The following is a 16,009-nucleotide window of genomic DNA, read 5'->3' on the forward strand; positions in this document are numbered from 1 at the left end:
AGGGCAGACACCCTATTTGGTTTTAATATTGTATATAAATCTATAGGAGTACTTACATCTTTCAGTTTCAAAGGTGGCGTAGTGATACGAACATAAAGTCAACTGTGGGGTTCTGATGTCAAACAGAGGTCCTGTCTATGATAGTTATAAGCTGCACCATTGAAAAGTCAGCTTAGTCGATGCCTCGTTTCCTGGTGTTTACAGAGAGTGTGTATGTGTACGCAGGGAGATCTGTATTAATGCCCTGCACACTTCAATAGAATCCAGGGTATCAAAACTAAAAGTCCACTCATGTTGTACAAAAATAATCATGTTAGCTTTACATGAATACAGTTCATAAACAAACATATAAACTATATTTTATATATTAAGACTGCACCTTTGATGTGTTATTCATCAAAAATTGCTCATGTACAGGTGATGGAATTTTTTTTAGGTAAATTGCATTTAAAACTCTCTTTTGTAACATTGCATGCTTTTGTAACCAGGTTACAGGAGCAAAAACATTTAGATATTTGTTTATTGACCTACTACATTATCTAACTATTGCCATTGAAAGGGGTTATTTTATATGTAAATTTAGGTAGAAGAGGTGTTTTTAAAGTGTTTTCGTCTGCATCCACCATCCATTATCAACATCACCACTGCTTCTAAGGTGAGGCCTTGAGCGAAACATCATGAAATTGGGAACATAAAATTGGGATTGGCAAACTCTGGCTCAAACCGAATAACACTGTGAAATTTCCAAGCGTGCAGTGTGTCTCGTTGGTCCAACAAAGTGTCTAGCTCACTCGTGGCTCAGACTCTCCATGAAATGAAATTGGCTTTTTCCTAAAAGAATATGGCAACAGAATTGTATTGTAATGAGTCGACCACATACACAGTCTCCATCCCACATCATATTTGTTAACAGTCTTAAGATGGAGACCAGCAGTGTAGGGACTAATTTGAGGAGACCCCCCCCCCCCCACACACACACACACACACAGACACACTACGGTTCTGCATAAAAATACCACTTGACAAAACCATGAACCATGTCTCGTCCGTGAAAAGAATGTCAACCAGAAGGTCTGGCTCAAAGTACACAGCTTGTTGCCGTGCAGTTGAGGTCAGACAGGACTGAAGGCAGGTTGCGCACAAAAAGATCTCAGAGGCAAGAGGAGGAGCTGCTGGCGACAAGAGAGAGAGAGAGAGAGAGAGAGAGAGAGTTGCAGAGACGAGATTGATACGTTACATTCAGCCACATGAAAAAAATAATAATATGAAAGAGTCAATCAGTCTGACGGAATCTCTCCCTTCTGCTTCTCCACTGTCTTTTTCTACAACACACAGCACTGGGTCCAGAAACACCCCACCCAGAAAAAAAAAACTTCACACTGCCGCCGCCAGAAAAGATTGCTCCGAAAACTCTCTTTCTGTCCTCCCTGAACAGACCGCTAAGGTTCTCTTCCAGGGGTCGCATCAAAAATGGTGACCGCCCCCATTGAGGTTTTCAACTTCCAGGTCAACATGGCGCATAGGAGCAAAGACTTCCTGTGAAGGAGGTGGGGGGTTGCCCTTTCATTGGCCTGCGTCGGCGGACAGGCGGCTCTCGTACAGGCACAGGGCGTGGTGGACAAACTCGTACTGCTCCCCTGTCTGAATCATGCCACCCCTGCAGGAGGAAGAGGAGGAGAAGGAGAGGAAGAGGTGGTGGAAGAAGAAGAAGAAGAAGAAGAAGAAACACAGCAATCAGCGGGATCTCCCCCAAGGGGCATCTTGATTATGAAATGGCAGCCGCTTCCTGCAGACCTTTCAACAATGCTGGCATTTAGTCAGTCACTTAACCCAGCCCATGTAGTCCTTTCATACCCTAACATTTGCTTTAGTGGGTGTGGGGGCCATGGGATTGTCCAAGGAGGGGTTGATATGGGGGGTTGGGGGGGGGGGTTACTTCACAGATAAATATAATGCACAGAGGTAAAACTGCTTTTCGAATCACAATATGATTAGGACATTTACAAGGGGGGCACTCACTGACATCATTAGCATCCACAAACTGCATTTATTGACTTTTTATTGAGGGTGAATTGAGTTTCCTTCTCTAGCCTGGAAGCTAGACCGAGTTTAACCCCGGCCGCAAAATTTGAGGTCGGAAAATTTGGTCTGGCCTGACCTGGCTCCATTGAAAAGCGTCTGTGCTCGTATGAAAATCAGCCAACCAATCAAATCATCCGGCCGGGCTTAATACAGTGATGGACAGATGAACAACGGTACATATTCATTCACGTAACCTGAATTTGTTTACAGTGAAAAGCCTGTTCTTCTAGAGAAGCTAGACATTTAGATGTCCCTATTGTGTCTATTGTACAAGATATTGACAGCACAATAACTTTTATAAAACAAATGAAACACAGTGATTAAGGCATTTGTCGAGAAGAGGGATGTTTTGGCTGTTGTCCCTACGGGATTCATAGTAGGTTATGGTGTTGCTCTGATTGGTTAGGTCTATCCAATTGTGTGCAGAGGGATTTTCCCTTGTGTCAGTTTATAACATAGAACAACGTCCCAATGCTCCAGTTCTGGACTACAATTCTGAATAGAATTGAGTTTGGTACGTCAGGCCATGTCCTCTCGATAAAAAGTCTGTAAATGCAGTGTGTTTTAGTTATTTCACTCTAAGGTGTCTAGTTTCTCTCCTACAGTACCTGTCTGATCGGAGTTGGCACACGATCCCCAAGACATCCACACTGCCCTCCATTTGCAGTTGACGACAGCCAATGGTTGTGGCAATGAAGCATCCCGTGCGACCAATACCAGCGCTGGAAGATAATGCACAGGTACTACATGTTATACCAAACAACAAAATGGCTGCAAAGTTATGAAGTGACAATTTCAACCGTTTGATTTATGATAGCAGGGCTACCCTGGTGGGAATTGACAGGTTGATTTCACTTTATTGTTTGATGAATTTCTATCAATTGTTTGATGAATTTGTAGCTTAAATAAAATATTTCAATATCCCAAGACACCACAAAGCCATTTTTTGGCTTATGCCTGAGTTAACACGTGTGTAATGTTCCAAAAACATTTTGACAGTGACTAAAGAAATTCTTATGGGAAATATGACTTATTCAAAACAACAGATGAGCACTGGTGGTCAAAACGCGCTGGCTAGCTGTAACCGGTGAAGTACCTGCAGTGGACGATAACGGGGCCTCGGGTGCCGCTGGCCAACCGGTCCTCCTCCACGTCCGCCATGAGCTGCAGCAGGGGCTGGGCGCTGTCGGGGGTCTTGTGGTCAGGCCACGACGTGTACCAGTAGTGCTCCAACGAGCGACTCTGCCCTGCTTGCTGCGGTCACACACACACACACACACACACAGACAGAGGAGAAAATAATGCAATGAGTGTGTGAGGGGGAGAGGGACAGGCACGCAAACATGGAACGTAAACAATGAAAGCGCATGAACAGAAATGGTGCCGAAAAAACAACAAAAGAAACGAGCTCCGACTGAAAGGAACCCTCAACTTAAATCAGTGAGTTTTACACTGAAACTGGGTGGGATTCATACACAGATAATAACAGAAAGCTAGAACCAAAGAAAGCCCTTAGAACAAACTGATTAAAGGTTCTCCAAGCATGATTGCGTAATGTCACTGCTGTTGACGTTTCAAACAAAGCAGGGGGCTAGCTCGACCCTTACTCCCGCTCCTTCCTGTACTATTGAAACTGACATGAACGCATCGGTGATTGGCTGGAACAGTTTGTTATGTTTCATGGTCCAGGCTGCACTAGGCTGTTGTTGTTGATGTTTTTGGAGCCTGGGCTGTCCACAGAGACCATGTTTTTTACAGGGGACAGGCAGCTAGCAAATAGTGAGGAGACGTTTGCTGTATGTGGCAAATAATGTTTTATCTCAGAAACTGCCTAACATTGCTTAGAGCACCTTTAACACTTCCAGGTCTGAGGCCTTTCAGACACTCTGAGGCAGTTTACTACAACTTTAGATTTTTCAGTTTTTTGTCTAACTGAAAACATCCATGCAAAAGTGACACATATGGTTATAATCTAGAAGTCCTCAGAAATAAGAAAATCAGAGTGAAGTGAATGTAAATAAACTATTTTTTTTATGTAAATAAAGTGTAAACACAACCTTACAAAATTATTTTCAAAGGTCTTCAAACTGTATAAAAAAACACACTATGAATATATCTGTCGAAGTCTGCATGAATGAATATATATGAATATATATGAATATATCTTTTGAAGTCTGCATCTTGTAAACATAAGTAGGCTACTGGTGAAAAAAACATTAATTAAATGTGAACTGTGTAACTCTGCACAGCTGGGGGTCATCATGCCAGACTAAGTCTTTTACCTTCAGCGTGAGGCTGCGCACGGTGTAATGGTCACTTTCCCGGACACTGTTAACCAGCACCTCCGTTTTGCCGTAGATGCCTCTCCTCTCCGGCCAGTACAGCACACATTTCTGCAGAGGAAACCAGGGCGGCATTAGTGACCAGACCAGACCAGACCAGACCCAGCCAGGGAATAGAGGGACTGACCACTCACTAATGAATGCAGTGAATCAAGATGATTGAATTAAAGTAATGATTAAGTCAGTGAATGGATGATTAAATGACTGAATGGAAAGGCCTATTAATGAAGTTATGGCACTTGCTATTAATCAACATTAATTGATACATTAATACATTCATGCAAAATAATCTATTTAAGGTGTCACACAGCAAATTGATGTATTACAGATAGTTCCAAAGTGTTAAATTAATTTTTCAGCAGTTTCTGGAGGAGTAATTGTACTGAACTGAGGAGGTGCTCTAAGGATGGAAGACTCTGGAGGCTTACTGGAGTGTGTCGTCTCTACTGCTACTCAAGTTTACTCAAATTATTTAAGGAGCCATGACTCACATAATGAGCTCAATCAATTCATTGCCAGCAGCTTAAGATAATCAATTCAACAGCTGTGTCGTGACAAAGTATCTCAGTTGTCGGTGAGGTTTTTTTCTGGGTAACAGCCTATCAGCCCATGACAGATCGTCACCTCGTTTTTCTCCTTGAGTTTGGTGATCATGACAATGACGGGGCAGTCCTCTTGCCAGGCCATCTGCCAGAAGTCGTTCACCGTGTTGATCATCGGACCTTGGGTGGCGATGTACGCTTTCTCATCTCCGAGGTAACCCTGAAAAGTAAACAAAGACAAATGAGGTAATGGGTGAGGTGGATACAAAAATAGCTGAACTGTGACTGCCTCGACTGTTTTTTTTTAAAAAATGGCTAAGAGAAAAACACATTGTGTAAATGCAAATCAACCGTATTTAACAGAAACTCAGCGCTTAGGAGAAATATGGTAAGTCCTGCATAGCTATGAAAAGATTAATCATGTAAATATAGTCTACTGTATGTCAGATCAGTATTAGGCCTTGTCCATATGAACAAGGTTATTTATTGATTGATTTATTTTTTAAAGAGCATTTAAAAACTAAAATGATCTCTGTCTACATGCGCATGTTAGCGTTTTTAGACACTCTATGGGCAAATCTACAGGCAGATCTCAGAAGGACCTCTGCTAGCATTTATGTTCATCAAGGTATGACAAATGAGATGGAAATGGCTGTCTAAACAATGGTTGAGTAAGTCATATCACCCAAAGTTCATTTGTACTGCCTGTGTACAAGTGTAGCCATGGCCACCTAAGATTCTTCAGGGGTCAGAGATCGAGGTGCTGCTGTGTGTGTGTGTGTGTGTGTGTGTGTGTGTGTGTGTGTGTGTGTGTGTGTGTGTGTGTGTGTGTGTGTGTGTGTGTGCGTGCGTGCATGTGTGTGTGTGAGGGTGGTGAGATGTCGAGGATGTGATTGTGTATGTATGCAAGGCCAGGGTGTTAGAACTGTCGAGGGAGGCCTCACGGTGGTGGTGGACGTGAAAGAGAAAACTAACTCTTAAACTTCCTGCCGCAGGAAGCCGCCCTATTGTATGCGAGGTCCGACGGGCCATAAGAAGTGAGTTCACTTGTTCCTTTGCTACCGGGCCCCCATCCACCCCACCTCCGCCCCAAGCCTCCACCTCACAGTCAGCCACCCCACCTCCGCCCCAAGCCTATCCACCTCACAGTCAGCCACCCCACCCCTTAGCCACCCCACCCCTTAGCCCCCCTTGTTTCTTCGATGGACTTATATGGAAGCAAAACAAACAATGGTCTCAACATTCTTCCCAAGATCTATAACCCGATAAGGAAGACGCTTTTTTTTTTTTTTTTTTTTTAAACCCCTAATGTTTATTTCATTTCATTGTTACCAGGCCCCTGCAATGAATCAAGCCCTCAACAACATGAAGAAGCCTTTTGCAGTGAAATATGGAGATGCAGCACGTTGGTTGAACACAAAGATGGGACTCACCCTGATGAAGTTGGCATTGATGTAGCTGCCGAGTGGATCGTAAGAGTTCTTGGCCTTCAGGATCACCCTGGAATGTGGGTCTGAGAGACAGAGACAGAGAGAGAGAGAGAGAGAGAGAGGAAGACAGAGAGAAAGAGAGAGGGAGAGAGAGACCAGAATAAGCACCAAAACAAGGAAAAAAACCCACCCAGAAAGATGTTGCCGGGGACTCGGGGAGTGAGTGATTGTTTACACTTTCAAATGAAAACCTTTTCGCCCTGTGACGACCTTTTCTCCCAAGGCCTTGCTGTGAGGTTGTAAAGGCATGTTTTCAGACTTCAGACACAGAACTGGGTATTTTTGTCGATGACTACACCTAGGCCAGGGCTAAAGCACAACACCCACTCTCTGTTGGCTGATATGTGGCTGAGCTACTTCATCTTTTCACACTCTCTTTTTTTAACGCCATATCGTCCTCCCACTCTGCGCTGGCTTCATTTCTATGAACGAGTGAATCATCATCATCATCATCATCACCACCTCCATCATCGTTATCCACGTTCCAAAACTTTTATGACTCACAAGGTTTAAATATACCTCCGCTCTCATTAAAGAGGAGCGCGGCTGTCAGTCTGGATGTTCTTCTGAAAAAGTGCTCCTGTGGGAGACGAAGATGGCTTGTCTCCTCAATTTGTATCGAGCCGAATTAAAACTCTACATCTTTTTAATTGTTCTTTGTTAAAGGTCTGAGCTTTTGCCGAGGCCTGGTCAACCTCCGAGACGTTTCGGTCCAACTCACAAGTCCCACCTTGGACGGAAGGAACACCCACCCCACTGACCCCCCCCCCCCACACACACACACACACAAACACACACATATTGATAACTAAGCCTCTCTTCCCATCTCTTCCCTTCCCGTTCTTGCTCTGAAGAAACACTGGCCGCTGCGGAACGGAAGCTGATAACAGCCAATCAGGAGCTGGGCAGACAGCAGGGGGGTTACGCAACGCCGTGCCGTGTCCCGAGAAGTTTGGCACGGCGCTGGGAACAGACTGTTCAGCTCTCGGACCTTAATTGTGTTGTATTGTTCTCGAGCCAGCGCGAAAAGGCCAAAGGGAAAGCCCAGTTCACAGTGAGCTCGTTAACCCCTGCGCCTCTACCTTCACTTCAAAAAAGAGAGAGAGGGAGATGAAGCTCCTCCCCCATCGAGCCAGATCGACGCTGGATTGGACGGCGGAGCTTCGGCAGGGCGGGTCACTGACTCCACCTTCCTTAAGATCAAATGCACTTCCCTGTTTACCTCAACCCTTGGAGTGACCCGACGACTGTGTGACACCTTAACCTCAAGATTAGCACCGCCGTGTCAAGTTCGGACCCTTCCGGTCACTTCTTTGCTACTCTTGCTGTTCCAACAAGACACTTACTGTATCTCTCGGCCATGTGGCCAAGGCTGTCTTGCGGGGATAAATCTTCCTGGTGCATCCTTTTCATTTAGCGGATACTTATCCATAGCTATAAATCTATACATTTTCAAAAATTCGCAGAAATGAGAATTTTTCAAAAACGAAAAGCATTTTCATCAGTGCATGTATGTGTTCCTTGTCTTCCCCATGGTTTTTAGAAAAATCCAACACGAGTGTGTTTCATGACAAAAAGCTTCTGGAACTCCGTGCTTAAGTGGTAGAACAATGTGCCGTATCACCAAGACTCTGGGGCTCTTTTATCACCAACCACAGCGGTGCTTACAATAATGGTCACAAAGCGCCAAGTGTTCAGCTCGACACAACTACGAGCGTAACCCCCTCTCTCCTGGTCTATCCCTCCTTGTCAGCAAGTCTCGGAGGGCAAGAGGGCTCCAGTGTATCACTGTGGGACACACAGCAGTGTGCCAGGCCCCTGTCAGCTGTTAGCTGACGCTAATCGGGCCTGACATGTTGACTTTCTCTGGCACTGACAACTGGCAAAGTAAGTCGGGCGGCGCTAATGCACAGCGACAAGCTATACTGTCTGCCCGAGACCACTCAAGCTCCGGACCTGTCAGGCCGAGGCGCTTGGCATGCAACAGCGACCGTAGCAATAAAACAACAAATAAATCAACAGTTATCGCTAAGGAGGAGGATGAAGAGGTGTGAGAGGTTACTAACTTGGCAAAATGGTCTTGTATCGGTTCTTGGTGCCGTGGCTGGGGATGTCCAAGTCTTTCGGATCCACAAAGTTCATGGGGATCTCCTGGAACAATAAGACAGGTGACATTATAGATGACGTTGAAGAGGAACAGATCATGACAGATCATCAGGATTACCTAACGACTCTCCCTCAAGGGGGTGAAATGAGCCAGTCGTGTTTGAAACGGCGCAAACCGGCAAACTACCACACTTCCAAATGACTCACGACTTACAGATCATTACCCACAATCATCACGCACACACAGACAAAAAAAAAAAACCCGGAACCCGACTGTCAATGTGTCACATATCGCTACAGGGTGTGTGTGTGTGTGTGTGCTGCGCTGAGACGCAGACATGTCGCTGAGATGTGCTGCGAGGCTCCTGACGGGGGTGGGTGACGAGCGAAATCGTCGATCTGATGTGAGAGGGAGAGGTGGAAAAACAGCTGCTGCTGTTTCATGCTCAACATGCACCAATCACAATGTCTGATCACCATGTGCTATTGCACCTGTGCCACCTAGAACAATACCTCTGCCAAAACGAGAGAGTGTGTGTGTGTGTGTGTGTGTGTGTGTGTGTGTGTGTGTGTGTGTGTGTGTGTGTGTGTGTGTGTGTGTGTGTGTGTGCGCGTTTGTGTGTGTGTGTGTGTGTGTGTGTTTGTGTGTGTGTGTGTGTGTGTGTGTGTGTGTGTGTGTGTGTGTGTGTGCGTGTGCGTGTGCGTGTGTCTGTGTGTGTGTGTGTGTGTGTGTGTGTGTTAGGTGACTAACACAGCTAACACTATGAACTTCCACTTGTAAGCATATGCATATGTCTGTACACATATTTGTGCTGTGTGTACAGACATGTGCATAAGCTTATGCAAATACATTTGTGTACACACACACACACACACATGCATGTGTGTGAGTGAACATGTGTGTGCGTGTGGGCATGCGTGCTCCGATGCGTGCGTGCGTGCGTGCGTGCGTGCGTGTGTGACTCACGGCGAACTCGGCGTGCAGCGTGGGCATGTTCAGCACGGTGTTGCGGAGCTGCGGGCGCGTGAGCGTGCGTCCGGCCGACTGCAGGTACTCCTGGGCGGCGCTCTCGCGGGGCGTGTTCACGCCGCAGTTGAGCGGCTCCACCGCGCCCAGAGAGCTCATGTCCAACACCAGGGACACGTTCGAGCCTCTCCTGCAACCACAAGCACATACAACACGAGCATAAGTCATGAGATCCCAGTCATGTCAATTGAAATCGTGTGAGCAGCGCAACCCATACAAGTTTGATTGACAGCTGGTCTTGGAAAAACTATTTGACGGTAGAAAATGCATCATTGAAAACAAAACTTGTCTTGCTGAAATGGGACATTGTTATCAAGAATTAACAAATGAAACGTATGGTTGATTAGTTCACAGTCTATATTGCTCATGCAAATTAGAAGAAAAACGATTCAAGCCATAAGCTGTACTTCCATATCAAAGTGGTAGTTGAAAAAAGAGAAACATTTAGGACTTTCACCATGATATTTTTATTCATATAACCCTAACTGTATCTGCTCTATGCCTTTCACTCAGAGTTTTTTTGAATAACTTACAAAAGAACAATATAGTGCCATTTAATTTTAGATTTCACTACAAATACAAAGATCAGAGTTTAAAGGTAGGGTATGGAATGAGCTTTGTTGGCCATTTTTGCAAAATCACTTGAAATCCTATTCCTAACCCACTTATAGCCACTAAGTTGGAAGCACTGAAATGGAAATTAAACACGTCAATCATCTGCGGAACGGGCAGGGCTCGAAAAACTCCAGCCAATAGAATTCCTCACCCCATACCATCATTTCACAGCTCGTTAGTCAATCTAACGTCTTACTCCTCTTCCTCCTCCCCACCGCGCGCGACCCTTTCGAAAGCTGGTGACCGCGAGTCAGTGCTGAAACGAAACCAACTGCCTGCTGCTGCACGTCCATGTTCCCCTCTTGTTGTATGTGTCACTTCATTTCTATACAAACTAACTAAGGCAGCGGATACCTACGGAAACTCAGTCACCCACGCAATAAATAAGCTATGTAGCAAAAATTACATTTTACCGTGACACGAAGAGTGCTGTAAACATGAAATCGAAACTTAACAGCTTGGAGCTACAGTGGAATAGGCGAACCAACGGGCCAGCACTAAACTCGGATATTTCAGGAGATGATCGCCCTGGTAAGATCAAACCAGATTCTGTTCAAATATACACACCTATGGCTACTGAACCATATGTACTACAACCCTTTGGAGGTGAATAAAGAATGTAATTGGGGAAGTTGATGTGAGTGATTGTATGGAGACTAGAGCTCATAGTGCTGTAGACGCCAGGCTGGCATTTCATTTAGCCTGGCTCGCTCTCGCGCTGCGCATTTGAATTGTCGCTCGTGCATGGAGGGCGGGACTTGAGGTTGTATATGTTCAAACTCTGCCGTCCGTTTTGCTAATTCCGTACCCAACCTTTAATCAAGAAAATAGCTCAATCAAGGACCTCATCAGGGAGACCAAACTCCGTCCCCTTCAGCTGTCAGTGGGCAAGAGACTCTGCACGTCCACAGGACAAGACTTCCAGGGTTGTTTTGTCAGCCTCAATCTGCAGTTTTTAAACATGGCTGTCTATGTTGGTTCAGGTCTGTGCTACAGTAACTCCACCCAAACCACTCCACCGTCTATCTGAAACAAACTCGCCAACCGTGCACAATGCGCTCGATATCAGTGCTATAGAATGCCCGCTATAGTCCCGCTGCTGCGATAATGAACTTTATCTATTAGGATTCAAGGATTCAAGGAACTTTATTGTCAAACCAGTTCACATTTACATGTTTGTGGTTCAAAATTAGTTCTCAGGACCCGGTATAAAGCCATAGAATAGAATAAAAAAACGAACACAGTGCAATATGCACTAAAGGATAAAAGCAACATTGAGTGCCGAAGTGGCAGGTGCCGTATCAATAAATAGATAAATTAATAGATAAAAGTGCATGTGCATGTAAGGTCAGTTCAGAGGGAGGTGGAAACTGTATTGCACTAGTGAATATGTGCACTTATTATCAATGCTTGCCACTAAAACGCACTCTCTTTGCGGACGGCAAGGGGCATTTTTTTCTTGCTTACTGGATTTTAATCCGACACCGTGTTGAGAATGAAACCTGTTCAGACTCCATGTCTGCAGGCCATTTTGATCAAACCTCATATTTAACCCCCACCCACACACACACATACAGTACACACACAAACACACACACACACACACACACACACACACACACACACACACACACACAAACACACACTCCACCTGTCACTCAGTTTCAGTCTGGACCACAAAAAAACCATATCCCTTCAGCAGGCGAAGGATACAAGCCAGTCGTTACTGGCGTGAACCAATCAGGGGGGGCTCTGCCCCGGAGCATCATCCTCTCGCAATCAGCGGCGAGGCACGGCAGGAAGTCAGCCATATCCTGCACAGGATGTCAGCTGACACATCCCTGCTCCCGCCTTTCCCTTTTTGTCTGGCTCTGCACGAGGGGTGGGGGGGGGGGCTTTGGAGCTGAGAGATAACAGGAGCGTCTGCAGTAGCCTACACTGTAGACAAGTCCTACGAGAGGTACCAGTACCGGTCACGCCATAGAACATCTCTGGATGTTGCCAGACAGATAGCAAATTGGCAGATTATTCAGGGACAGCTGATGCCCCCGCCAGACAGCAGAACATGATGTCCTCCTCCTCATGTTCACTTTTGGGCAGTTCTCCCCCCCAGTAGTCACGCATTTATTTGATTTATTCTGATTAAGTGAGCCAGAGAACACATAATGGGTGGATAATCATGACATTGTGAGGAGAATCATAAATCAGTCTTGTTTAGAGTCGGGGCTAAAAAGGCACCGAAATCTCTGTGTGCTCAGTAGACTCAGGCACAGTGTTCTCCAGCCAACAATAAAATCAACTTTCTAAAGTCAATCAGTCCTGAACTGGACTAATTCCAAAGAAAGTACTCAACACAACTGTTGCTTTGGTTCTAACGTCAAGAAACTTGTGTTCAACCAACGTTCTTTGTGCTTTGTGGCTAAATCCCCAAGCTATTGTGGCACAGGTTGAAAAGAGGCGTTTTGGACTGCGGACCAGTGGAGTTAGTTTAGCGCTAAGCGACGGCTCTTCGCCGCCTCCCTCCTTGGTCCTGGCTTCGATAGCCACTGTCCCCCGGTGACTTCAGAAGCCTCCATTGTGCCTTGACTTGGCGAGCCATTTCTTCATTTTTTTTTCTTCATAAAAAAAGTTCTAGATCATCTCTTCCTGTGTTCCCACCCCTAGCCCCCACCATCCACCACCCACCACACACACACACACACACACAGTCACTCACCAAAACACACACACACACACACACATATACACACTCACCCTCTAAAACACACACACACACACACACCTCCCTCCCTCTGGTAAACACTGAGATGATTGTTGGACATCCCTCCAGTGTTGACACGGGAGCGCGAAGGCGTCCTGTCTCACCTCGGAGGCGGAGTGGAGGCGGCCTACTCCTCGCTCCACACGTACGCTCCTTCACACACCTGCCACGCTGAGCAAACAACGCAAGTGTCGGGGTCACATTCCACGACCTCCATTCAAACCCAATCATCGGGCCAGGACCCCGCCTCAGAATAAATTATTGTGAGATACCGTGCGTTATGGCGCACGGCGACGTACACAATGTACAGAATGTGAAGTTACCCGGTCACTGGATATCCATGATGGATAACTGACGGGGCGAGGGTGTATGCCAAGTATATTGTTTAACGAGGAAACAAACCGTAATGATTTTTCTATCCATTTTAGATACATCAGCAGCGAAGGAAGGATATACTTATCACCCGTAGCTGCACAGCAAACCAAACACTGACCCTTGATAAACTTATAGTTCAGTCCCACGCAATGGCGTGGTGGTCAGCGGATTGTGAACGTGAAATGAGGGCACCCACTTTTTTTTACCTTGTGTGGCCAAAGGAAGGCAGAGAGGCCTTTGACGTTGGCAACTGTGCCTTCATGGGGGCGATGGTGTGCTTAGACCACCAGAGGGCGATGTTTCATATTATTGTTTCCTTTGTTTTTTGCCAATGACAAAACTGATGTTCTGCAAAATGAGTCACATGTAACTAAACTGAAAATCTTACTTCACAGCAAACCGGTGCTTTCCAGAAATACAAAATGTTTAAGATTGCGTTATTTCTGATGTCTCATATAATTTCCCAACCCTCCCATTTACCAGATCTTCTCTGGCAGGCCTGGCACCATTACGGGCCAAGAGGAAGCTCAGTTGCCCCTTCAGTTGCATTTTCTGTCCCCAGTTAAAATGTAAAATACATGTCAATGTCAGTGAAAATGTTATGTATCCTATAAGAAGATAACGAAACAAAAACAACAAAATATTGAGATAAAATATTTAAAATATTTTAAGATTGTTTTTCCATTGCCCAAGCAGAATTTAAACATGCTTCTGACACATAGCACTGTTATTTCAGAACCATATGCTATCATCCTATTTGTGCATTGCCTTATTAGCTTGCTAAAAAGTTAGCATAGCCGAAAAGCATTTAGGCATTAAGGATGGATAACATGCCTCAGCATGTCCCAACTGCAACTTTAGCTCCACTAGTGACAGAAGCCAATCAGGTAAGACAGGGTCAGCCTCTCTGATTGTTTTTCTTCTTTTTTTCCGGTGTTTTATCTAATCACTTTGACATTGTTGTCTGTCAGTGGTTAGAATCATTCATAAATGGAGAGCAAATGAATGAATTTCATTATACCTACCAACAGATCCATTTCATTAATGACCTGGTAATCTGCCCTAAATATTCCTGTTTCATGTCATGGCCGTTACACAGAGTCACATTAAAAAGATAAGGCAGGGATTGTTCGCGTCAAGACAAAATGGCACTACATTGCCACATGTAGGATGATCTTCTCCCCCTCATTATTTTTAACTGCCTCCTGAGTCACTTCATCCTGGCACCAGGCCTGCACTCAAATCTCTTATGGGACTTCCCATAATGCTTTTCTCTGTATCACACATCACTGTCAACCATAAAAGCTAGCTGGCTTCAGTTCATGATGCTCTTACTTCACGGGGCAATCATGTGGATTCAAGTGGATCAATCATGGACATCTTTCTGAAAGGAAAGCTTAAGGAAGGCTTTCTTTCTCTATATACAAAACTCACGGTAAAACTATAACTGCCAGTGAAGTCGGGAAGTGCATTAACACATGGCATCCACATAGCAGCTTCATCGGAGACGGGACTGCAGTGTCTGGAGTGAAATTTTTCAAAAATTCCACCCAAAAATTCCCAGGAAATTCCCCCACACTCCATGCTTCAGAACTCACCTCTCCTGGAGACCGGCTGCAGGCTTCATCCTGAAGGGGGAGGGGTTTGTCGAGAGGCAGGGCTTGACCTCAGCGGGCGGGACGCAGGGCGGCGGGCCGGCGGGTTCGTGAGCGTGACCGGAGGCCGGCGCGCTTTTGACGACGGGCGTGACGACGGGCGTGGACGCCGCAGGGGCAGCGTAGCCTACGTTGGAGACGATCTGATTGGACGGGCGAAACGGCGGCGGGGCGGTGCTTATAGGTTTAGGGACCGCCTCGGCCTGAACCATGCTGCTGCCGCTGGTGAGGTGGTGGGCAGGGGGAGGCGGCTGGAGGGGGCGCGGGGGTGCTGGGTGCACGGGGACGGGGGCCAAGTGAACGCTGGGCGGGGGCGGCTCCTTGAACTGCCGGTCGGAATATTCAACCTTCTCCTTTAACCTGTACAGAACCTGAGACACAGAGAGAGGAGACAGAAGACCAAAGTTCAAGACCGAGTTAAACACGTATCATTCTCTGACCATTTGAGAGGGAAGAGACAAAACACCAAATTCATGTTAAACATGTATCATTCTCTGACATTTTGTTACTATACAGTACTTACACTACAACTACTGCATGTGACTTACACAATGCACACACTTTGTGGTGTCAAGTCAAATTAAAAGAGACCTTAATGCAAAAGCTGTAATGCAAGTACCATCCACAGCTAAAGACATGACTGACCTATGAAAGCACTACGGTGAACTCTGAGTACATTACATGACTTAAGCGGCTCTGTTTCCCAACCACTTTCAAGGCCAGTGACCTTTCATAAAACAAACGTAGATACTGCAGCGAGCTTTCATCAGCCTCTGGTCACGTAAACTAACACGATCCGGCCCCCTCTAGACCGATATCACACTCCAGCGTCTCTCTTGGCATACCTCAGAATGACGACGAGGAAACAAACATGATGTGGAAATACTGCTTTGACGAGACATGCCTCTGCAACCAACGGAGTTGGAACCCTGCCCCAGAGATTTGTCAGTGGCCTGCACTCCATACCTGAGCCAAGGGGCATGGTGTGGGCAAGCCAGTACAGCGATGACATGC

General features: G+C 45.9%; 1 protein-coding gene across 1 annotated transcript in view; it reads right to left on the reverse strand.

Annotated features, from left to right (window-relative positions):
• Positions 1-592: 592 nt before the first annotated feature.
• Positions 593-16,009, reverse strand: part of ptprr (protein tyrosine phosphatase receptor type R) — a 26,575-nt gene continuing 11,158 nt past the window's right edge. The window contains exons 5-14 of the mRNA XM_062518649.1: positions 15,156-15,366; positions 14,939-15,026; positions 9,530-9,719; positions 8,523-8,607; positions 6,400-6,479; positions 5,049-5,186; positions 4,365-4,475; positions 3,179-3,336; positions 2,691-2,804; positions 593-1,657 (exon numbers count right to left, since the gene is read on the reverse strand). Coding sequence (XP_062374633.1) covers positions 1,564-1,657; positions 2,691-2,804; positions 3,179-3,336; positions 4,365-4,475; positions 5,049-5,186; positions 6,400-6,479; positions 8,523-8,607; positions 9,530-9,719; positions 14,939-15,026; positions 15,156-15,366 — 1,269 coding nt within the window. The 3' untranslated portion in view covers positions 593-1,563. The remainder of the gene's footprint in view (positions 1,658-2,690; positions 2,805-3,178; positions 3,337-4,364; positions 4,476-5,048; positions 5,187-6,399; positions 6,480-8,522; positions 8,608-9,529; positions 9,720-14,938; positions 15,027-15,155; positions 15,367-16,009) is intronic.

The sequence above is a fragment of the Sardina pilchardus genome, chromosome 17 (assembly GCF_963854185.1).
Source record: "Sardina pilchardus chromosome 17, fSarPil1.1, whole genome shotgun sequence".
NCBI lineage: Eukaryota > Metazoa > Chordata > Actinopteri > Clupeiformes > Clupeidae > Sardina > Sardina pilchardus.